At 42.8% G+C, this 23990-nt stretch overlaps 2 protein-coding genes across 3 annotated transcripts in view; one reads left to right on the plus strand and one right to left on the minus strand.

The window, feature by feature from the left end:
* Nucleotides 1-21595, minus strand: part of anln (anillin, actin binding protein) — a 27630-nt gene extending 6035 nt beyond the window's left edge. The window contains exons 1-21 of one of the 2 annotated variants that reach the window (XM_079655799.1): nt 21404-21595; nt 18868-19009; nt 17450-17929; nt 16566-16867; nt 15440-15992; nt 14866-15065; nt 13534-13635; nt 13327-13429; nt 12367-12665; nt 11146-11288; nt 9309-9450; nt 7394-7529; nt 5072-5254; nt 4027-4153; nt 3892-3940; nt 3352-3405; nt 2983-3027; nt 2734-2766; nt 2607-2625; nt 1902-2014; nt 49-135 (exon numbers count right to left, since the gene is read on the minus strand). In XM_079655799.1, coding sequence (XP_079511925.1) covers nt 49-135; nt 1902-2014; nt 2607-2625; nt 2734-2766; nt 2983-3027; nt 3352-3405; nt 3892-3940; nt 4027-4153; nt 5072-5254; nt 7394-7529; nt 9309-9450; nt 11146-11288; nt 12367-12665; nt 13327-13429; nt 13534-13635; nt 14866-15065; nt 15440-15992; nt 16566-16867; nt 17450-17929; nt 18868-19009; nt 21404-21421 — 3330 coding nt within the window. In that variant the 5' untranslated portion in view covers nt 21422-21595. The remainder of the gene's footprint in view (nt 1-48; nt 136-1901; nt 2015-2606; nt 2626-2733; nt 2767-2982; nt 3028-3351; nt 3406-3891; nt 3941-4026; nt 4154-5071; nt 5255-7393; nt 7530-9308; nt 9451-11145; nt 11289-12366; nt 12666-13326; nt 13430-13533; nt 13636-14865; nt 15066-15439; nt 15993-16565; nt 16868-17449; nt 17930-18867; nt 19010-21403) is intronic. The other variant, XM_079655800.1, reaches the window with a different exon arrangement.
* LOC307022903 (major histocompatibility complex class I-related gene protein-like) overlaps nt 1-23990 on the plus strand; it is a 218634-nt gene that overhangs the window by 112657 nt on the left and 81987 nt on the right. The window lies entirely within an intron of this gene.

Below are 23990 nucleotides of genomic sequence, written 5' to 3' on the forward strand. Positions count from 1 at the left end.
TTATAGTCCGAAAATTACGCTATATAAATCTACAGTGTTTCCACTCACCAGGAAGCCCCTCTCCTCCACCTTCGAGCCCACCTCACACTGCATCTTCAGGTAGACGTTTCCCTCCAGAGGACACAGGAACGGCACCTGAGAGTCAGAGACACACGAGTCAGATATCAGGGTGCACACATGTTTCAGTTAAATACAAGGTTCAACAAATAACAGATCACAATGCAGGTTTAAGAGGGACAGAAAGTTAGTGTGGGAATGCAGTAAATAACCCTCCTGTTACAGTACGTACACACACACACACACACACACACACACACACACACACACACACACACACACACACACACACACACACACACACACACACACACACACACACACACACACACACACACACACACACACACACACACACACACACACACACACACACACACACACACACACACACACACACACACACACACACACACACACACACACACACACGTAGTAACCTTGGTGTGAAACAAGTCACTGAGCAGCTCTCTGTCCCTTCGATCATATTTGATCTAAAACACAGACATCAGGAAGTGGGGGGTGAATGAGGGAACAGGGAGAACAACGGGGAGTCTGTGACGCCTGTACACACACACACACACACACACACATATAAACTCTAATAACTCAAACCTAAAGCACGGACATTAAGCCACAGACAAAGAGGAACACTGAGGGGTATACACTAGAGATGGGAATTTGAAAGCAAATTTATATTCGAATATTCGACCCCCAAAAAACGGTTAACCGATTAACCACATTAACAAATCCTATAAAGTTTATTTTAATTTTTTTAATGTTTAAATAAATAAATAAAGTTTTAATAATAAATACATTTTCAAATAAATATAGAAACCAAACCGAGTTCTTTGTGTTTTTCCTAAGATGTTTAAAATGGCACTGTGATATACATTTAATGAATCCATTTGATCATAATCTAATCAACTTAAACATATTCATAACTCATATTCGAACACCTGAATCAACGAATATTCGATTAATCATTCCCATCCCTAATACGCTAATAACCCAAACCTATAGCATGGATATAGGGTGCCACAGTGACGCGTCCTGAAACCAGGAAGTGAGTCAGCATGTCACCACTTCCTGTTCCCTCGTCTCAGAGCCAATGGGATCTCTCCATAGGATTTAGGAAAGTATCTGAACTAAGGTCTGTGGTTGAGACTCATTGAAGACACGGATCACGTTTTGTTCTACATTAAATCATCAGCAGTGACCCCACTGGTGATCTCTGAAGAGTGGACGTGTCTGAGAAACGATGGTTGTTACCAAGTGGCTGAATAGGACTACAGAAGTCGTGGAGGTCGTTGTACGTCATGACGCCGAACACGTAAACACTCCTCTAAGTTAGTTTCTGTTCTGCTTGAGAGCAAGTCCCTGCCTCCTGCAGACTGTTCAAACAAACGCTTCAACTCGGACCATTTAGAATCTGTGTGTTTGAATATGGATCTGAAGTTGGCGTGACGTGGAAGTCGTGCTGCTGGACTCGGCTGTAGTTCCTTTATAGCATCACGTTAGCATTTAGCTTCTGGCCATTAGATTTATGATTCTACATCATTATCGAACATTATAAAAGTAGGGTAGACGTGTGGAGATTATCCGGCTGAACAAAACGTGACCCGTCTCTTCAGTGTGTCTCAGCCACAGACCTGATTTCCAGCTATGTTCCAAAACCCTATGGAGAGATTGCATCGCGTTTGGTCGAAGGAACCGGAAGGAGTTTACTCCCGGGTTTTAGGACGCGTCACTGTGTCCCTCTATCAAGCCGTGGAGAACGAGGATAGAGGGAATGTGTAAACAGCAGATTGTGACGGTGTGTCAGGGATCAATGAGATGCTCACCTTGTCCAGGTGGAACTTGTTTTGCCCGATGGAGGCCAGGGTGAGTTTGTGGGATCCGACCAGGAGGAAGTTGCTGGTGCGCACAGAGTTCGGTCCTCCAGGACTCGCCATCACTATATACACACACACACACACGGTTTAAAGGGGCACTTTACCACTATATTATACAGATCTAGTTCTCTGTACTGTTCAGAATAAGAACTTATCATTGGAAACTGTTTAATGTCTTTTCAATTAAGCGAAGTGTAGGATGGAGCCGTTTAGACGTAAAGAATTTGATGCGCCCGTTTTAACTTCTGTGATTACACAGGGCTCCACAGCACAAGGCAAGTTAGATTTAAGACTATCTAATGCCACACTGAATTACAGAATTGAAATAGAGAATTATGTGCAATCTTTACACAATCTTGACCTGTAACATTAGTGGGAAAGGCATTTGGTAAATTATTATTTAAAAATAAAATAATATTGATGTTACCAATTCCATACAACTCAGTCCTTATTTATTTATATATAATGAGATCAATGTATTTTAAGATTGTTTAAAGGGATCCCCTTGTTTAAATCTGTCTATTTTAAATCTCCAAATTATTTTCACTAGCATTACCTAATCAAGGAAAGTTGCCCTTGAAGCTTATGAGTTTCAAAAGGCTTTAATTAGATTTCACTTCATAGAATACTGAAATATTGAGTATTTCTACATACCTGGTGTCTGGACACTTTTCTGCAAGACAAGAGATAAAGTCCGACAATTTAAAAATGTACAAATGGCAGGCAGGGGAGAAGTCAAACACTCTTATTGAACAGCAGAATATATATTAGAGATACTCACAGTGATGGCCAGGAACCTCTTTGGAGTCATGGCCTGGAGAGATGAAGGACATATTTTAAAGACGTAAATGACAGTGACATGTTTCTGGTTAGGTAACAGTGCATCACCCACACTGTGCCCCCCCCCACCCACACACTGTGCCCCCCCCCACCCACACACTGTGCTCCCCGCACCCACACACTGTCCCCCCCCCCCACCATGTTCTCTCCCCCTCCCCCCCACACCCGAGGGATTAATACAGAAACATACCGACATACACAAATCATGGGCCTCATGAACATGTCTCCTTATTATCTGCGCACACACACACACACACACACACACACACACACACACACACACACACACACACACACACACACACACACACACACACACACACACACACACACACACACACACACACACACACACACACACACACACACACACACACACACACACACACACACACACACACACACACACACACACACACACACACACACACACACACACACACACACACACACACACACACACACACACACACACACACACACACACACACACACACACACACCATTAAAGCACGCTTCAGTATCGACAGACTCCATTAAAGCTAAAGTGCAGGTTTACCTTTGACTTGCTGGCTTTCTTCTTCTTGTCGTTGCAGACGTCACGCCTCTGCACCTGAGGGTCAAATCAAACAGAAGACCGTAATGAACCAGCTGCAGATCAATACTACAAACAGGTATGTAACCGTTATCCAGAATGTTTCTCACAAGGCAAACATGTAAACAAACCTTGAAGCAACCGAGCAGCATTAAACCCTCACAACAAAGACGTGCTCAATGTGAAGCCTCTTTATCTAGAGACAGTTTAACTGCACATAGCATCTCATAAAGTCTCACCTGTAGAGCTGTTACATGCCACTCAAAGTATCTCATGCTGTGCACGATCATATTTTTATCATATCCAGCAAAGTACATATGAGAACAAATGCACATATTACAGATGATCTGAAAGAACGTTCATATGTGAGTAACAGTGTTTGGAGACAATTAGAAAACATCCTAACTGGAAATCAAACTGTAGGGATGAGCGTGCAGATTCCTCCCGGTGGATGAAACTGAATTTGTTGTAAGAAAGATTCTACTTTTGAAAGTAAACACTCACCAAGCTGTAGACCTCGACATCAATCTCAAAGTCACTGGAGACGTCAGATCTGAGAGGGAGGCGGATCACAGGTATTTGTTAAAGTACAGAATAGAATGATAGAAACATGTTTTTATAATCTGATCAGGGGCTCACATGGTGAAGCTGGTGGGGAAGGACAGCGTGTCTCCACTCAGCCCTCGATGTGTGCTTGCTAACAGAGTCGCCACAGTGTTCTCCACTCCAGCTCGAAGCATCAGGAAGAACGAGTGCTTGGTCGCCTCTGAAGGAAGGAAGAGGCCTCTTTTATTCACAGATCCAGAACTCTGCTGTAAAGAAATGTCTACTCCCTAAATCACTGTTGTATTATTAGTGTTTCTTTCTTTGTGTCTTTCTCATCTGTGTTTTTGGTGTCATCTTAGGCGCTTTCACTCCGGAGTACTTTTCCCGGGAATAGTTCCGATAGTTCCTGGGATTTTGCGTTCACACCAAAAAGATCAGGAACTAGAACTTCTTTTTTTTTTTGCGAACCTTTTCCAAAGATTCCAATTTCTGATTGGCTGGGCGGATTGCAAACCACGCCCCGTAAAACTCTGAAAAGTTTTGTGAAGCCGCCATTTTATTTGCTGGCATTAGCATTAGCCCCGCGCACCAACGCAGGGAGACTAACTTATGGCAACACAAAAGAAATCATGGGAGCGGTGGAGATGAGGAGGTGTCGGCGTTCTGGCAATTTACTCTGAAGCCAGTCCCCAACTCCGGGGACTTCCGGCCGGGGACTCCGGGTGGCAGTATACGCCGTGAAGTGGTTTGCGGCCTGCCAGTAAACCCAAAGCAGAAGAAGAAGAAGTGACGTCAGCGGCTTCATTTGACTAACCCTCCCTCAGGGAACTTATTCCGGTGTGAACGCGATCTGCTAGAAAGTTCAGGGACTAAAGATTTCCGGGGAACTAAGGTCTGGGAACTCTTCCTGGGAAAAGTACTTGGTGTGAAAGCGCCTCATGTGTATATTGCTGAAAAGAACTATGAACAGATTTATGTCATTCATGTAAAGATGCGAAGTACAATATGCTGTGACAATGTGTGACACTAAAAAGTAAATATAAAGAGTATACAGGGACCTTTGATGTTCATAGCTGTCACCAGAGAGGTGCAGGAATGAGTCCTCTAGAGTCTTGTATCTCTCTCTTCCTGAGCCTACCTGGCTTGTTGGCGATGGAGCAGACGAAGTCGGCCTTGAGAGGCAGACGGAGCTCTTGCAGAGTGACGGAGCCTTTAGAGGCCGAGGGTCCAGAGGGTCCCGGGGCTGAGAGGGGCTTCTTCTGTCCCGTGGGGTCTCTGGTCAGACGCTCCAGCTCTGCCTTCAGAGCCTCCCTCCTCTCCGCTGGGAGAGAAGAGAAGAGAGTCAAGCTTTGGTTCCACTGAGGGGTCCACTGGAGAGCTCTCATCAATCAATCAATCAATCAATCAATCAACCAATCAATCAATCAGGGGTTTAAGAGTGAGGGGTCAACTGGAGAGCTCTCATCAATCAATCAATCAATCAACCAATCAATCAGGGGTTTGAGAGTGAGGGGTCAACTGGAGAGCTCTCATCAATCAATCAATCAATCAATCAATCAATCAGGGGTTTAAGAGTGAGGGGTCAACTGGAGAGCTCTCATCAATCAATCAATCAATCAATCAATCAGGGGTTTAAGAGTGAGGGGTCAACTGGAGAGCTCTCATCAATCAATCAATCAATCAATCAGGGGTTTAAGAGTGAGGGGTCAACTGGAGAGCTCTCCTCAATCAATCAATCAATCAATCAGGGGTTTAAGAGTGAGGGGTCAACTGGAGAGCTCTCATCAATCAATCAATCAATCAATCAATCAGGGGTTTAAGAGTGAGGGGTCAACTGGAGAGCTCTCATCAATCAATCAATCAATCAATCAGCGGTTTAAGAGTGAGGGGTCAACTGGAGAGCTCTCCTCAATCAATCAATCAATCAATCAGGGGCTTTAGAGTGAGGGGTCAACTGGAGAGCTCTCATCAATCAATCAATCAATCAATCAATCAGGGGCTTTAGAGTGAGGGGTCAACTGGAGAGCTCTCATCAATCAATCAATCAGGGGTTTAAGAGTGAGGGGTCAACTGGAGAGCTCTCATCAATCAATCAATCAATCAATCAATCAGGGGCTTTAGAGTGAGGGGTCAACTGGAGAGCTCTCATCAATCAATCAATCAATCAGGGGTTTAACAGTGAGGGGTCAACTGGAGAACTCTCCTCAATCAATCAATCAGGGGTTTAAGAGTGAGGGGTCAACTGGAGAGCTCTCATCAATCAATCAATCAATCAGGGGCTTTAGAGTGAGGGGTCAACTGGAGAGCTCTCATCAATCAATCAATCAATCAATCAGGGGCTTTAGAGTGAGGGGTCAACTGGAGAGCTCTCATCAATCAATCAATCAATCAGGGGCTTTAGAGTGAGGGGTCAACTGGAGAGCTCTCATCAATCAATCAATCAATCAGGGGCTTTAGAGTGAGGGGTCAACTGGAGAGCTATCATCAATCAATCAATCAGGGGCTTTAGAGTGAGGGGTCAACTGGAGAGCTCTCATCAATCAATCAATCAATCAATCAATCAATCAGGGGCTGTAGAGTGAGGGGTCAACTGGAGAGCTCTCATCAATCAATCAATCAATCAGGGGCTTTAGAGTGAGGGGTCAACTGGAGAGCTCTCATCAATCAATCAATCAATCAATCAATCAATCAATCAATCAGGGGCTTTAGAGTGAGGGGTCAACTGGAGAGCTCTCATCAATCAATCAATCAATTAGGGGCTTTAGAGTGAGGGGTCAACTGGAGAGCTATCATCAATCAATCAATCAGGGGCTTTAGAGTGAGGGGTCAACTGGAGAGCTCTCATCAATCAATCAATCAATCAATCAATCAGGGGCTGTAGAGTGAGGGGTCAACTGGAGAGCTCTCATCAATCAATCAATCAATCAATCAGGGGCTGTAGAGTGAGGGGTCAACTGGAGAGCTGTGTCTTTAGCACGTGGTCTGTTATTTGTCTAGTAACCTGGTGTTTGTGCAGATAGACATTAGAGTGCACTTAGATCAGGCTTTGTGTAGAGTTAGGCTCTAGGCTCTGCATATGACGCTTCATATACTCCAAAGGACACGCCTCTAAGGTAGAGGCTGTGAGTGGGATGTTACTCACTGGCCACCAGCAGCAGCCTCTAAGGTAGAGGCTGTGAGTGGGATGTTACTCACTGGCCACCAGCAGCAGCCTCTAAGGTAGAGGCTGTTAGTGGGATGTTACTCACTGGCCACCAGCAGCAGCCTCTAAGGTAGAGGCTGTGAGTGGGATGTTACTCACTGGCCACCAGCAGCAGCCTCTAAGGTAGAGGCTGTGAGTGGGATGTTACTCACTGGCCACCAGCAGCAGCCTCTAAGGTAGAGGCTGTGAGTGGGATGTTACTCACTGGCCACCAGCAGCAGCCTCTAAGGTAGAGGCTGTTAGTGGGATGTTACTCACTGGCCACCAGCAGCAGCCTCTCGGCCTCGGCCTCCACCTGCGACCCCCTGCCGTGCTCCTCGTCGGTGCAGCAGTTCAGAGCCTGGCTGGCCTGATGGATGACCGTCTGCTGCAGGTTCAGCCCCGTGCTCAGGACCTGCAGGAGAGGGGTGGAGTGTAATATATCTGTACTGGTGATATGACACCAGCATTGTGACAGATCCACGACACTGCTGAAGTTCATCCTCATAAACTCTACACCAGTGGTCGCCAACCAGTCGATCGCGATCGACCGGTCGATCGTGAGTGTGGTGCGGGTAGATCGCGGACCGTTAAAAAAAAAAGTAACAAAAGAAAGAAAAATTAAATTAAAATAATAATGTTTGAAAAATACGTTTTTAGATGTAAACCTATCATCCACCACCCCGTTAGCAGGTGCCACTTGATTGACATATATTTGAGACACCTCAATAATATAATACATTAACCGTGCTTTACGTGAACCTCATCAAGACACTAGAGAGGACGGCAGGACTGTAATTTCCCGTGTTCAGTGAACGCAACAGAGGCAAGTCACCAGACCAATCAGAGAGTTGCATGGAAATACACGTGTGCTTGTGTCATTCAAGCTCGGCTCTGTGTGTGTGTGGCAATAGCGCATTTAGGGAGAGAGGGGGAGAGAGAGAGGGACCGGTGCTAGCGGGGAGCGTGATGTTAGCATCTGGTTAGCTAGCTGCACTAACGGACATAAGGAGCTGTCTCCACAACAAGCTGGAGGAGAGTCCTCTCCTGTCAGACTGAGGGGCTCAGGTGAGCTAAAGGACTCTCTGAGTGTTTAGAACGGTTTTGTCACAAATTATTCAAAAGATTATTTCCACGGCACACCTTCATATGATCATTATAGTTATACAAACAATAAGAGAATAAATGAAAAACAGGTATGAAATACTATATGGCAGTAAAACAAGAATACAGTTTGAAAGGGGAGTGATTTGTAAAATATCGATAAAGAAAAAGAACATCTGCTTACAGTTGTGTTTCAAATGGGTGCTGAGAGAGGTATCCATAGATCTCTTCATGTTGCTCTCAAAGTGCACCAGATTGATGCTTTCAACTTCAATATTTAAAAATAAATCTTCCCGGGGGAGCATCCCCCCGGACCCCCCTAGAGGAGGTGAGGAACTAGAGGAGTTGAGTACCCCCCTAGAGGAGGTGAGGTCTGCCCCCCACTCATAACAAATAGCACTTTACCCCTGCCTATATGCCGTGAGCTGACCAAGGAGCCTTCATTGTAACAGTCATTCAGATGAGCCAGATATAAAAGGCCTCAAATTGGAAGCACTGTCTGGGCCGTCTTTTTCACTCAATTCTGCAATAGGTAGATCTCGCCTTTCACCTAGGCCGAGGTCGGTGATCTTGGGTTTAAAAAGGTTGGTGACCACTGCTCTACACTGTAATCTGGCATGAATGAAACTCAGGTGGCGTTCACACCGGCCTTGTGTAGCCCGGTTGAATCGAACCCTGCAGCGCTGCACCCCGTGGTGCGGCTCGTTTGGGGTGGACACCTCTGATGTGAACTCAACAACCTAAAAGAGGTGGGCCGCTTGCTAGTGAACTCTGGAGCGGTTCATCGCTGTGAGCGCAGTCCGCACCAAAACACAGGAAGCGTAGTATTTACGAGTCACAAGAACGCGGATGTCTTATGAATGAAGAGTTGAACAGTGTCGTGTAAAAGTAAAAAAGCTCCCTCAACTCTACAGAAAAGAGGCAGCTGTATTTTGTATCTAGGCTGTGTGTAACGTACAGTAGCCTGAAGTCATAAACGAACCGAGGCTATAGAACCTTCTGAAAAACAATGCACCAAGCGTTCCTCTGGCGCGCAGCAAAGAAGCGACCATCAGGTGAAAATGAGACTTTGAGCATTTGTGTTTCGAACCTTCATCTTCTGCTTGACGTTGACGAGAGCTGCTCCTCTGGGCTCCTCTGCTCTCTGAGTCACGTCCTCTTTCCTCACGATCACCTGCTTCACTGCCGGCTTCTCCGTCTCCTTCACTCGGATCGACCTGTAGGCGTCGATGCTAAAACACACACACAAATATTATTATACTATAATAATAATCTTTATTTGCATAGCACCTGTCATACAGCAAGTGCAGTTCAAAGTGCTTCACAGACATTTCACAGAAAATTGAAATCACTCAGAATACAGTTTCCAGTAAAAAGACATAAAAACAAACTACAAATAGCATGAATACTAGGGCTGTACCCGAATATCTGAATATTAGTTCGTTGGAGTCCTATTCGGGTTTCAATTTCGTTATTCGGATATTCGTTTTTTGCCTGTTTTTTCCCCAAATTGAATTCATTGAAATCTCCAATATCAACGTAAGAGCTTGTGCCTCTTCGGGGGTGCTAACACTGAACCATAAACGTTATCGTTTACTTTCTCCGTCTTTATATGTAGATATTACTTTTTCTCCATTAATCTCCGTCACGTTGTTTCCATAGCAACAACAACTTCCTGTCGACAGCGCTACCTCTCCTTCAAAATAAAAGCATGTCCATAAATAGGAAGCCAAGCCAAATGACACTTAAGACATATACAACTGCAACGACAGTAACAAACACAATGCGATATGCTTTTCAATTTCAAAGAACACAAATTGGGTTACATTAACAAATAACTATAAAACATCAATACTGTAGAATAACAAAAAGAATGCCGTGAATAAACCGAAATACACGTGTTGAAGCGGTTCGCTGCTGATTACTACGCCCGCCCCCCCCCCGCTCGGGCTGAATATTCGCTGCTGATTACTACCGAATATCCGGAGCCCCGAAACATGGTATTTGGGACAGCCCTAATACATACCATACATTTAGATTAAAGGTACACCGACGACATTGTGCATAATACCAGTGTGATTCTTCTTTGCTAATGTTTATCTATATTTACTACTTTCACTTCTTCTTTTTAAGCTTGGGAAAGTCCTTAAGAAGAAGATGTGTTGAGTGTTGTTAGTTAGCAGCAACATGATGACCTTCTCCTTCCTGATCACCAAGCGTCACCCCTCCCTTTCTCCTCTCTGTGTTTAAATAACCTAAACTCTACTCTTGGTCTTTCCCTCTGCAGACTGCACGCTCTCTGTGTGAACGAACTGTCTTGCAAGAAATAAAACAAGGCAGCTGAATGGTTTGACTCTCTATCCACATTTGAAGATGAGCTCCCTTCCAGACATCAGAAACACATTTAGTCCAACAGGAAGTGGATAGCTCTCTGCTCCAGACTAGGGTTGCCAGAAACTGACCATGATCAAAATCGATTATTCGGCCGCCCTGGCGAATAATAATCGATTATTCGACCGACCCCTCCCCCCGACCCCACCACGTAAATTCGAAGTAGTTCCACGAGGAGGAACTCTTTTTACCTGCCGCTTTGTTCATCTTTAGTCGCACGTGTGAGGGAGAGGGGGGTGGGGGTGGGGTCAGTGTGTAGCGTGCTGCAGCAGCAGTCTGCTCTGCACGCAGGCTTCCTCCAAGTTTACCGTAAAACAAACTGGTGGTGTGACCAATGGCCATTTACAATTATTAATACTATTACTATTATTAGCATTAGTCTATATTTTAGTTGAAACTAAGCCAGAAAAAAAAAAAAAAACCATAAATAATAATTAAAATATATAAATAAAATCGATTTTTAAAAATAATATTTGTTTATGGAGACTGTAACGAATATTTGAATAATCACTGGCATCCCTGCTCCAGACTCCTACCTGTATGGAAGTCCTCTCTCCTCCTCCAGCGTCTCCCCTGAGGAGGCGCCTCGCACCATGTTGGATCTCTGGAACTTACTCCGTCTGGACGCTTCTTCAGGAGTGCGGCTCTTCACCAGGAAGGAGGTGGCTGGAGTAGACGTCTGCAAAAACAAAACAAAGTTAAAACTTATACTGTTTGCAGTTTTTAGAGTAATTTGAGCGTCAAATCAGTTTCAATATCTTATCTAGTTTTAGGAGTTCAACTCAGAACAACACAATGTACAACAACATCTGTTTTCTTTGTTTATTCCATGTTTTATTCCATTTCTTCGTAAATACTTTTATATTTTACTATATTTTGAATTACTTTTTATATTTTTCTAGTTCTCTGTGTTTTTCATTTTTGTTTTACTTTTATGTCTGCGCTAGGGCTGCACGATATTGGAAAAAAATGACATTGCGATATTTCTTTCCCCTGCGATATGAAAAAATACATGACTATAGTTTTTTGTCCGTGAACCATCCTTTCTTGAACTTTAATACAATTGGTGTTTTTCTAACTATATTTAACTGGAAGAAGGATTTTAGTCACGGACGACTGGATCTTAAGTTATCAGAGCAACAAGCTGAGCTAGCTGCCCTGGAGAAACACATGAAACGACTTTGTTCAGTGTGTTGACCTTTAATCACGGGGTCCGTTTGCTCTGGAGATTTGATGGTGATCGGTGGTTTGCTGTCACTCACTCAAGTACCTCTGATATGAGAGCCGCGCGAGTTTGACTTTTGTAGCGAGCAGCAAAATAATTGTAACATGACGTCTTTGAGTTCATTTGCCTACTTAATATCGCACATCCTACATGGCACGTCCTGCGATGTGAATATCGATATATCGTGCAGCCCTAGTCTGAACCATGACATCAAGTCAAATTCCTCGCACGTGTCGACCCACCTGGAAATAAACCTGATTCTGAAGTGTGTGTATTTTCTGCTTTTTTTGTATTGCTATCCAGATGTTGACAATTTGAAATGTTTATTTCTAGTCTTTTAATGTTATTGTACAATGCCGTGTCTGTTATGCTGCTGCAGCCCAAACATTTCCCAACTTGGGATCAGTAAAGTACTTCTGATCTTAAATACGACATCCTGCAGCGCTCCCTAATTCAGAAGCTCACTACTTCCTTTTTCAAAATATTTTCAGATACAGATCATTTCCTGACAATAACAGGAAGTGGTTCCTACCATCATCCTGCTCTCTGGACTCTTCACCACAGCAGCCACACTCTCCAGAGGAATGATCAGAGACATGGAGGAGATGTTCAGAGCATCTTCCTCATCCTCATCATCATCATCGCTCTGGTCCAGGACTCCCTCAAACAGCTGGTTGATAACGGCAGAGTTGATGGAGCTGTCCACGTTCATCTCCCGCTCCTTAACCAACTCCTCCTCCTCCTCTTCCTCCTCCTCTGTGGTTTTCTCTGCAGCATGGAGGACCCTCAGAGGACTGGATGTTGAGGCTGGAGGCGACATCATCCCATGGCCTGACATTTGCAAAAAATCAATGTTAGAAATCATATTTTCTAATTTAGAAAATGAACAGGTTTCCAGGTGTTTGCAGAGTAATAATTATCTTTAAATCAAAGTACAAAAAGGGACAAGACACCGTGTATGTCCAAATACATATTTAAATAATCTAAAACTATTAAGTTGGATGAAATGTAATCTTTTTGCACATCACAAAACGCTTCAAGTATATGATCCATTCAGGCCATGCGTGTTGTTGTTTGTAAATCGTTTTGTGAAGGTAACAGCTGGTATCTCTGGCATCTTGAGTTTACTCCCTTCAAAGCTGAACAAATTCAATATTCAGCACCAACAGCTAACATAACTTCCTTCTCATTACCAAAAGTAAAGTGTAAAGCAGGAGACGCAGACTCGGCTTTTAGCATTAGTTAACATAGAGACAAGTTGGGTACAAAGTCATACATTCACAAAGATACCACACCTCTTCTCGGGTCGGAAACACACATGATGATAGCATTCATAATGTTTTACATATTAGGGCCCAGCTTTGACAAACCAGAGCTTTCCCAAAGCCAAAAGATCTAATGGATGAAGAACAGCTGCTAACGCTCATCAGAGAATCATCTTGTTAAAACCAAGTAAACATGTTCAACAGTGAGATGAAATATAGTTTGGTACCTGGAGGGAAGCTCTTAGTAGGCGTGTCCGTCCTCTGAGCCGCAGCTTCCTCCTGCTCTTCACTCTGAGACACTTCAGACTCCACGGGCTTCTCAGGCTGCTCCTGAAACATATCAGCCATTTAGCATTTCATCACGAGAGCAGGACTGTGGGGTGAGATGTCAAACAGAACGTTGTAATGTGTGAGTCAGATGTTTGTTGGCGTACCTTGATGTCCGTGTTCTTGTTGGTTCCTGCTGCCTGATCTTTCCACATGTTGCTCCCCTTCTGGAAGCGACTGCGAATCTGAGCCAGCTCTGACTCTCGCTCCTGAAACACAAGAGGTTGTTTTTAAAATCTCATTTCACTATTGTGACATCAAACACAATGGTTACAGGTAGCTAGAGCTGGGAGATCTCTATTATATTCATCATTGTGGTTCTCTGCCTTTTGCACTCCGCCCCAAACAGATGGTCTTTATGCACATGAAGAACAGGAAACAAAACGAGACAACATTTTCTATTTTTGTGATTACGTGTCACGTGTTAGACGCTTTTATCCAAAGCTACTCACATACTCAACACTGTGGACAATCCCCACAGGAGCACTTTGGGGTGAAGTGTCTCAGGGACACAACGACATGCTGACTGCAGTGGGGTTTGAACGTGCTACCCTCTGAATCGAAGTCCAGCACATTAACCACTGAGCCACAGCCTCCTCAAATCTTTTAAATGATGTTAATGTAAATAAAGGAGCATGCATTGGTGACATGGAGGTTAATAGGAGGGCAGCTGTAGTTGGGCTGGGTCATATATCAATATAACAGTTTATTTGATAGGAGATTAAATGTAGTGCTAGATTTGGTACATGGTGAAATGACACAAGTGTCTATTCCTGATCTGAAAGGCAGCGTTTCACTAAATGCAAGTCATTTTCTGAATTAACCAGAGCTGTTTTATTTTTAGGCTTTAAGTCATAAGAACCCTATTTCTGATGATTATTTATCAAAATTGTAAACACTATGTAAAAGTTACCCTAAAATATTGTCACGGTATTTGTTTAAAACAGTTTTGAGTTGGTCTCTCAACTCTGTGCTCCAGAGCTTCTCTTGATACCTGGACTTAACCTCACACCGTGCATTTTACATTTATATTCAATCTAATATTTAATCATCCATTCCTTGCACTATTAATGTATATAAAATATCCTGCTTTATATTTTGTTACTGTACATTTGTAATTCCACATGTATATTTTCTACTTTTTTTAATGCTATTTTATTTATCTTTGAGACGTTTACATTTTGGATTGTTTATTTCTAGTCTTTTAATTTCTCTCATGGGCAATGCCTTTTCTTTTGATGCGGCTGCAACGCAAACATTTCCCACATTGGGATCAATGAAGTACTTCTGATCTTATTATCTTATCCCCAGCCCTGCAGGAAACAGCGAGTGAACCAAGAGACACAATGTAACATCAGTGATATTGGGCTGTATAAATAAACATTGATTGATTGATTGATTGATTGATTGATTGATTGATTGATTGATTGAACATGTACCAGCTTCTGTTTCTGGGTGAGGTCAGCAGTAGTTGTGTGTGTGGCGGCTCTCAGTCTCTCCTGAACCAAATGGGTGTTCGGGGTGAGGGAGGAAGGAGTCACAGCAGGGGTCCTGGGGGTCCTGGAGCCCCCTGCTGGAGAGGAAAGGTTACTGCGCTCCTGGCACTTCTCTCCAAAACGCTCCAGGAAAGATTTCACACCTGTTGGGAATAAAAGGGAACAATTATTCTTTTGATAAAGGCGGAAAAACCAACTGTGAATAAAAAATAAAAAACACTCTTTGCAATATTACTGGCACAATTAATAAGATGTGTCACCTTATCTCATACATCATTCCCTGTACTTGTATATAGACTCTTCTTGCTCTATTTATATTTTATTTGTATTAACTTGCACATCTCAAAACATTCCCATGCACTATTTTATTTGTTCTACGTCCTGTATGTATTCATGTTGCTCTGTTGGAGGAGGACTTCAGGTTCTCCTCTGTAGCTGCTGAGCACATGGTGATAGAGACTTGAAACCTTGCAGGACTAGATCATCTCTAGATATTCAGTTTTATAAAATAACTCACCAGGTCCTCCTGGGGTGTCCTTGGGCCCAGAGGATCCAGTGATGGTGAGCTTGGTTCTGAGTTCTGGTTTCTGGGGGCTGGGGACGGGATTCAGGTTCCTGGAGAGGGCCTGGGTCTTCAGGGGGCTCTGAGGCACGGATGTTAGGGATGAAGGTCCGGCCTTCTGGGGGTTGTATGGACCCTGGATGGAGCTCTTCTGGGTGCTGGAGGGGAAGGATGCCCCCTGGATGGAGCTCTTCTGGGGGCTGGAGGGGAAGGATGCCCCCTGGATGGAGCTCTTCTGGGGGCTGGAGGGGAAGGATGCCCCCTGGATGGAGCTCTTCTGGGGGCTGGAGGGGAAGGATGCCCCCTGGATGGAGCTCTTCTGGGGGCTGGAGGGGAAGGATGCCCCCTGGATGGAGCTCTTCTGGGGGCTGGAGGGGAAGGATGCCCCCTGGATGGAGCTCTTCTGGGAGCTGCTCACTGACTGGAGAGCTGCTCTGGCTGCAGGAACCTCCACCTTCTGGGGGGTTGGGAGGTCAATTCGACTCGGCTTAGGTGGGCCGTGCAGAGCCTGGAAAACACACAGGTCGTGTTATTTATAAAGCAAACACTGTGCATTCAGAACAAGAGCAAACTGGCTGCTGCTGCTGCTCTGGCATTGTGCAGCCGAATCACGGTGTGTTGAGTTGCAGCATAGGACATCCACTTGGGCTACTCTTCTCTGACAGTGCTGATGGTCTTTGAATAGGGGGGTCATGTAATAAGCACTAAAGAATATTGAAGTGTCAGCAGATCTCTCTGGTTGATAAATGAATTGCCGGGTCTATATAATGTCACCAGTGACAAATTCCATTTTAGGTCCCTATAGTCCTCGATGAAGCTGTTTTATTTGATAAAAAGTACAAAACCAAAATAAATTCACAAAGAAAATCAGTAAAACTTCACAGTTGAGTAGTTAAAGCAAATGTCTGGTCTTTTTGCTTAGGATAATTCAATAAAAACACAAACAAATACTAAATAAACTCCTAAAAGTAAATATTATTATTAGCATTTAGGATATTTCTAGCGTCTTTATCCAGACTTTTTTTAGCCAGACGGCTCGTAAACAGTCAGTGAGACATTTTAATACCAAAGCATGAAGCACCTGAGCGCTGGGTGTGGACTTGCTGCCTGCAGGACTTGGCTTAGCTCCGATAGCCACGTTAGCTCCTCTGCCTGCTGACATGGGGACGGCAGAGCTCTGCTTCTCCTGAGGCTTCTCCGTGGGGAACGCAGCGTGGCTCAGGTCGTCCTCCCAGGACCCGATGGTGGCGGCGAGGTTAGCGAGACGCCCTCTCCTCCCAGCAGGAGGTCCTGAGGACGGGGTGGGGGGTGCTGCAGCTGCTGGGGGGGCCTCAGGGTGTCTCTTCGGAGGAGACGGGGGGTCTGGAGCCACTTCAGAGGAGTCTGAAGGTGGGAAAGTGTGGGGTTTTAGCAGGGATGTGAATCTATATAACTGAGGGACACACATCATGAACCTCACATCATTCACTTACATATTGCAAACTATGAATTCCTGAAAGTGGATCAGGAAGCCTTTATCTCAACAAAGAGGAAACAAATTAGACCGAGCCATGTCTTTATTTAAAACAGGACAAATATATCTGCTTTAACAAAGATGGCTGGAATAAAAAGAGGCAGGTGACTAATGAGTGCACCACATGGTCAACTAGATGAAGTATGTTGTAGTTCCTAAGATATAGACGTTTCTTATGATAATATTTTAAGTGTTTGGGCAAATTAAACCGTTTTTCCCTGAAATAAAATGCATAAAAAAACATTCAGATGCCCAGAAACAAAATATGGGATGAAAGAAAAACAAATGTTTAAACAGATATACATTTGTTATAGATTTGAAGCAAACTCAGAAAAGACTTGCACAAAAGTAAATGCATTGTTTCAGTTGCTACAGAGGGATTATACACTTTTGAAATAATCCATGAAATTACTAAAAAGGTATCTCAAAGAGCTCAGAAAAGATATTCTCACCGTCTCCATCCCAGTACTTCCTCTGCGCTGCGAGCCTCTGCAGACGAGACCTCATGCCGGCAGTGGGAGGAGCTTCATCTTCTTCTGGATCCTCCTTCCTCTGAGGGGTCGAGCTCACAGGAACCATCTCCTCCTCTCTGACGCTGGGAGCAACAGGAGGAGACACAACCACCATCTTCTCCTCTCTGACGCTGGGAGCAACAGGAGGAGACACAACCACCATCTTCTCCTCTCGGACGCTGGGAGCAACAGGAGGAGACACAACCACCATCTTCTCCACGGGTCGGGGTGCGTTCCTCTCCAGAGACGAGGCGTGGCGGACACTGTTGGGTCCCGTTGGGGGTTTCTTATCTGTGGGAGGGTCTGAGAGCACGGGGGCCAGAGATCGGCTCATCGCTGGCTCCCGGTTCTCCTCGCCGGCTACATTTTCCTCCGAGCAGCGGCGCTTGGAGGGGGAAGGCTTGGAGGAAAGCTGTGGAACTGGGAGGAGGCGATGGGAGGGGGAGTATTAGTGAAGAGTAGCACACACTGATGAGCAACATGTTCCTCGTTAAAATGATTAGTAGTACTGGCTGCCTTCTTAGTTTGACCATACTGTAACAAAAGAGTCTATATGTGACTCTGAAATATATCATTGTTACTCTGTTATCTAGATTCTACCATACTACATTTAACACTTAATTGCTGCTGCTTCTACTACTCTACCTGAATGTGTACTTAATGTTAATATTATGTGCATGCCATTTATCTAATACTTTTTGTCTCTATCTTTACTTTTGCTGTAATAATGTAAATGTAAAAAGGAATCCTGATTCGATTAAAGATTTAGCGAAGTATTTAAAGTGACAGGAAGTTAGAACTACAGCTTTCTGAATGTGAAAGGGCATTTAACCATGACCTCTGAGTCCAATCCAAAAATGACTCTCGCCACTAGAGCAATACTTATTTTATTGCTCTCCACAAAGGCAGAGCAGAATATAAGATTTGCAAAGTCAAAATGATTGGAGTTCAGAAACAAACCTGGTAAGTGCTAATCTGCTGAAGAAAAGGAGGGATAGAGCATTTCCTCTGTTAAGGAGGTGTGCTCCAGGTTAACTTTGTGTATTGAGCACTTTACTGATAATATAATAATCTGTATTTGTAAAGCCCCGTTCATACAATAAGTGCAGTTCAAGGTGCTTTAATCACTGGCTTTTAGGAGAAAGTTGCTCTTAGTTTGTCTTAAGTCGTTTGTGTAAATTGGCTGGTGACTATCTACTCATTTTTCTATCTCTCAGTTATTCTTAAATTGTGTTCCTTCCCTTTGTACCCCGAGTTTAGGAGGGAACGTAACAGATGCCTTTGGTGAAGTGAATACTAATGGACTAAATAAGGCTTTTAAAGTTCATGAGAAGTTTTATTCAAGGAAGTGTCGTCACCTTTCTCGCTGAGCGTCTCGCTGATCACACTGTTGGTGTCGGCCAGCGGTCTCTTCACCATCGCTCTGCTCGCTGCGTTCGGTCTGTCGGCCATCTTCTTCTGCAGGTTCTCTCTGCGTGCCCGGGTCCGCTCCAACAGTTTCTGGTACGACAAAAAAACATTTCAGATTAGAGATGTCCCGATCCTATCACGAGATCGGGGATCGGAGCCGATCACGTGATTTTCAAAAGATCGGAATCGGGAGGGAAAAAATCGGGGATCGGGATTTTTTTTTTTTTTTTAAATACTTTTTTTTTACTTTTGTATTCACTGTTACAAAACAAAAATGACCATGTTCAAGTCTTAAAGTCATCCTGAGGCCTTAGTTTTGGTTTCAAATGACACAACATCATGTATGTGTTGCTTCTTTGGGGCTTGTCTTCATAGACCTGGTTATTTCTCTCAAATCTGGCAACAGAGTGGGCGCAGTGTCTAAATGTAGCAGTAAGCTAACGAGTACTGAAAGCTTTGTTTTGTTTTGATCCAATGCTGCACAACTGAACTGATCCAATGCTGCTGTGAAAGAAAGAAGCTATATCCATGTTGGATAGAATATCCAATTTAAATAAAAAAATAACCTTAAGGGAAAACTTGAATGCTTTTTTTTCTCTTAATGCATTGAATAAAGATCGGATCGGGAAAAATCGGTATCGGCAAATTGTCAAAATCAAATGATTGGAATCGGATCGGGAGCAAAAAAAGGTGACCGGGACATCCCTAGTTCAGATGGTTACTCCAGTGGCTGCTTACAATACGACCTCCAACTGCAGTGATCTAATCGACAGTCTTAACATGTCACATTATGAGTCGCACAAAGGGATTATTTATAGCAGGGACATGGGATTTGACGCCTAATATCGCTGCCCAGTTTCATGTTGTACTTTCTAAATCTTTTTAGATGTGACGGAGCAGGAGGCACTTTTTTTTTGTATTTCTCTGTTGTCTGTGTTTTTAGAATGTGTGTCTTTCATATGCAAACCAAGTCTACCTACGGGTACAAATAACCTGAACTAGACCTGTTTTTGCCCATCTCTGTGTACAGTCGAGAGGTTTTTTTTCTGAGGCGTGCCATGGGTTTGTTCAACAACCATAAACATCGACAGGAATAACTGAACATTTTGAGATTTTAAATGAACAACATGTGAATGAAATCAAATGAAGTTCCTGCAGGCTGTAATAGACTTTCATGTCATTAAAGGAATAGTTGAACATTGTGTAAATGTGTGAAACAGGGTACAGTACTTTATCTGCTTCTTTATGAGCTACTTTAAAAACTTTAGTTACACAAATCAGCTCTCCACCACAAATAAAGAGGCCTCTGTTTGCTCGCCCTCTTTTCTTTACATGACATTCCCTCCGGCCATGTCACACACTCTGAATTACTGTTTGAGTGTTAACCGTGCAAGTCCAAACACATTCCTGCAGCCTCAGTTTGCACCGCCTTCACAACTTTTCCGGGCAGCGTGGAAAAAGTGAAGTCACATTTTACAGCATTCCTCAGCTGTTAGCCACTCCTGCTTGCGGTTCATGGATTTGAATTTTCAAACCCTACTGGCTCGGATCCTGGAGTAACAGGAATCGTTATAAAATATAAATCATTCCTACTTTTAGCTTGCCGTGTCAGCAAGAATGCTTCAAGACAACTAGAGCAAATCAAACCAGAAGGGGCTTTGGACAAATTCCAGTGTTGGCACATACCATTGCCTTACATGGAGACAAGCTGATTTATGGAAATAACATGACATTGTACAGGTGGTGTCTTTGGTTAAGAGCATTGATAACGTACATAGGAGAAGGTGTTATAGTCCTGAATCAAAACCTCAGCAAGGAGCCTGGTTAAAGACTTACCAGTGGTGTAAAGTAACTAAGTACATTTACTCAAGTACCGTACTTAAGTACAATATCTGAGTACTTCTTCCACCACTGGTTGTTACAGTTATTTCAGATGTTTTTGATAAGTCATTTACTCAAGTACTGTACTTAAGTACAACGTTGAGGTACTTGTACTTTACTTGAGTATTTCAAAGTGTTGCTACTGTGTACTTGTACTCCTCTACAATTCAGAGGTAAATCATGTACTTTTCCTCCACTACATGTATTTAATCCCTTTAGTTACTTCTCAGATGTGGATGAATGATGTGAAATATAATCAAGTGTAAAATCAGACTTTAGTTCCACCTGGAGTAAATTCACAAGCTACCCTGCCGTATACAAAATCATTCAAACTAGCTGCACCTTGAAATGATCAATCATTATAAAACATATCATATATATTATTCTGAAATGGACCAATCTGCACAATGACTACTTTTATTCTTAAAATCTGGTACTTTTACTCAAGTACAAGATCTGAGTACTTCTATTTGTATTAAAGTACAAGATCTTCTCCCACCTCTGGATAAATGTGAAATGCTACGTTAGCTACGTTAGCATTAGCAGCCGTTGACGTTCTATCTACCAAGGTAACTGTTTAGCTTAGCTAGCTCTCCGACTTACCTCAGTAAATGGATCCATTTTGGACAGTTTATCCAGACGATTATAAGCGTTGTATTGAACAAGAGTTACAAACTGTTTGTGAACTAAAACAGGACGAAATGGAGCTCCTCTCTCCTCTTCTCGGTTCCTCTTCTCTCTGACAAAACAAACTGTTCAAATTTTGAATTTCAGCGCTGGGCCTACTGCGCAGACTCCGACCGTTGAACGAAACCACTGAGAACCAATCAGAATCGACTTGGCTTGCTTTTCACTTGAACAGCCAATCAGAGCCTAGATCTGTACAAAAAACACGTCACATGTCAACAAGGCCCCTCCCACTCCGCTGCATCACGCTTTTCACATGTTTAATGAATCAGGCATTTGTGTATTCAAAATATTAAAAACAAAGCGGTTGAAACGAACGCTGACCTAGTAAACACGCTCTTTATACATGTATGGGCGCACAGATTCACGGATTAACTGGAACGTGATCGGATCCACAACATGCACACAATAAACATGTTTGTGCATGACTAAATGCAAAATGTCAACAAAGTGCAACACCGAAAAAAATGTTTAAATAGCTTCCCTGTCAGAAAGTAAAGTCTAACTCTTCCCCTACTGGTTATGGTTTTACTACATCAAAATATTTTTGAAGGTATTGAAGGCTTTTGCATGAATATAGGATTGGAGGGATGAAACCCTCTTTAATGGTCTCACATGCAGAGCACACAGCACACACAGTGAAATGTGTTCTCTGCTTTTAACACATCCTAGTACTAGGAGCAGTGGGCAGCTATTGCACAGCGCCCGGGGAGCAATGGGAGTGGGGGGGGGGGGCGTCCGGTGCCTTGCTCAAGGGCACCACGGCAGGGCCCGGGAGGTGGACTTGGACCTCTCCCTAGGGCCCACAGGCCAAGCCCCTACTGACTGAGCCACTCACTGCCGTAAGTAGGTTTAGAAAGAAATAGCTTAATCTGAGCAGATATATAAAAAAAAATTCAGAAATATTTGATTGGAGACAGTGTTTAAAGAGTGGTTAGAAGGGTTTTATGTTTTCATTATTATAAATTGTTTTGCCATTATAATATGTTTTAATATTATTTTTAGTATTCATTATTATTGTAATGTCTTATTTTAATGTTTGTTTATGTATTTTTATATATTTTGTAATGTATTGTAGTTTTTGTTATTATTAGTTGTATTTGTTCTTATCACTTTCCCACCTCCCCTCCCAGGGAGGTGGGGCCCCCCTTCCCGAAGGACTGTTTTTGTAATCTCTTTTTTTTATTGTTGATATATTTTTTTGTTTTGCATATTTATATTATAATTTTGTGTTATTATAATTGTTTAACTTATTTTATTGTATTTTTGTTTTGTTGTTATTTTATCTTATGATTATATAAATGTTTATTTTTAAGTTTATATTTTTGTATGTTTTTATTGTATGTTTGATTTCTTTATTATTATTATTATAATTGTCATTTTAATAGTTTTTATGTATTTAGTGGTTTTTATTATATATATATTATTTTATTAATTATATTTTATATATCATTTCTTTTTATTTTATTTTATTTCTATTATATTTTATTTTATACCTCATTTGTTTTTATTTATTTATTTTACATTTAATTTAATATTATTTATTTGTATTTTTTTAATTTTATTATATATTTGTATTTATTATCACCATTTTGTTCACGTCCCTCCGAGGTGGGGGGGAGGGGCATACACATAAGGATGGCCAGCCTGGCAGCTACGCCTCATGTAAAACAAAAAGGTACTCGATACTCTGTACCTGCGTGTAGACCACCCTTGACCTCCCAAAACACGCGATCAACCAATCAATGTTTATTTATATAGCCCAATATCACAAATGTTACATTTGTCTCAGTGGACTTCACAGTTTGTACAGAATATCAGTATGACAATACGACACCCTCTGTCCTTAGACGCTCTGTCCTTAGACCCTCTGTCCTCAGACCCTCACATCGTACAAGGAACAACTTCCAGAGAAACCCCACAGTTTAAAGGGGAACATGGGAGAAACCTCAGGGAGAGCAACAGAGGAGGGATCCCTCTCCCAGGACGGACAGACGTGCAATAGATCCCGTGTGTAAAACGAAGAGATAATACATTTTAAAGCGTAGGCAGGGGCGGATCAAGACAAATATTCATGGGGTGGCAAGAGGGTGGCAGAAGATTTTGAGGGGTGGCATCCCCTGGCAGAAGTATATGCTGATTTAATCGCAGTCATATCAATCAATGTTAACTTGGAAAGCCACAATGTTAATATTTTAACTCAATTAGGTAACTTAGGTGACATTATTGTGGCACATCAGTAAAGCCTTACATATTATAAATATATAAGGTGGCAAACATCATTTAATGAATTTTAACTGAACAATAACTGAATGAGTTTGTTTCAATCTTAGACCAGCAGGGGTACCAAATCAATGAAGACTGCTGCAATAAGTACATTAATTACATACATTTTTTGGAGGAGTTAATGATGAATGCTCTTCAAGATGCTTGCTCACCCTCCTTCAAATTTGAAAGACAAGATTCAAGACAAAAGATTCAAAGGAACAGTTCAGCGCCCCAC

This window comes from Notothenia rossii (assembly GCF_949606895.1).
Source record: "Notothenia rossii genome assembly, chromosome: 10".
In the NCBI taxonomy this organism is placed as follows: domain Eukaryota; kingdom Metazoa; phylum Chordata; class Actinopteri; order Perciformes; family Nototheniidae; genus Notothenia; species Notothenia rossii.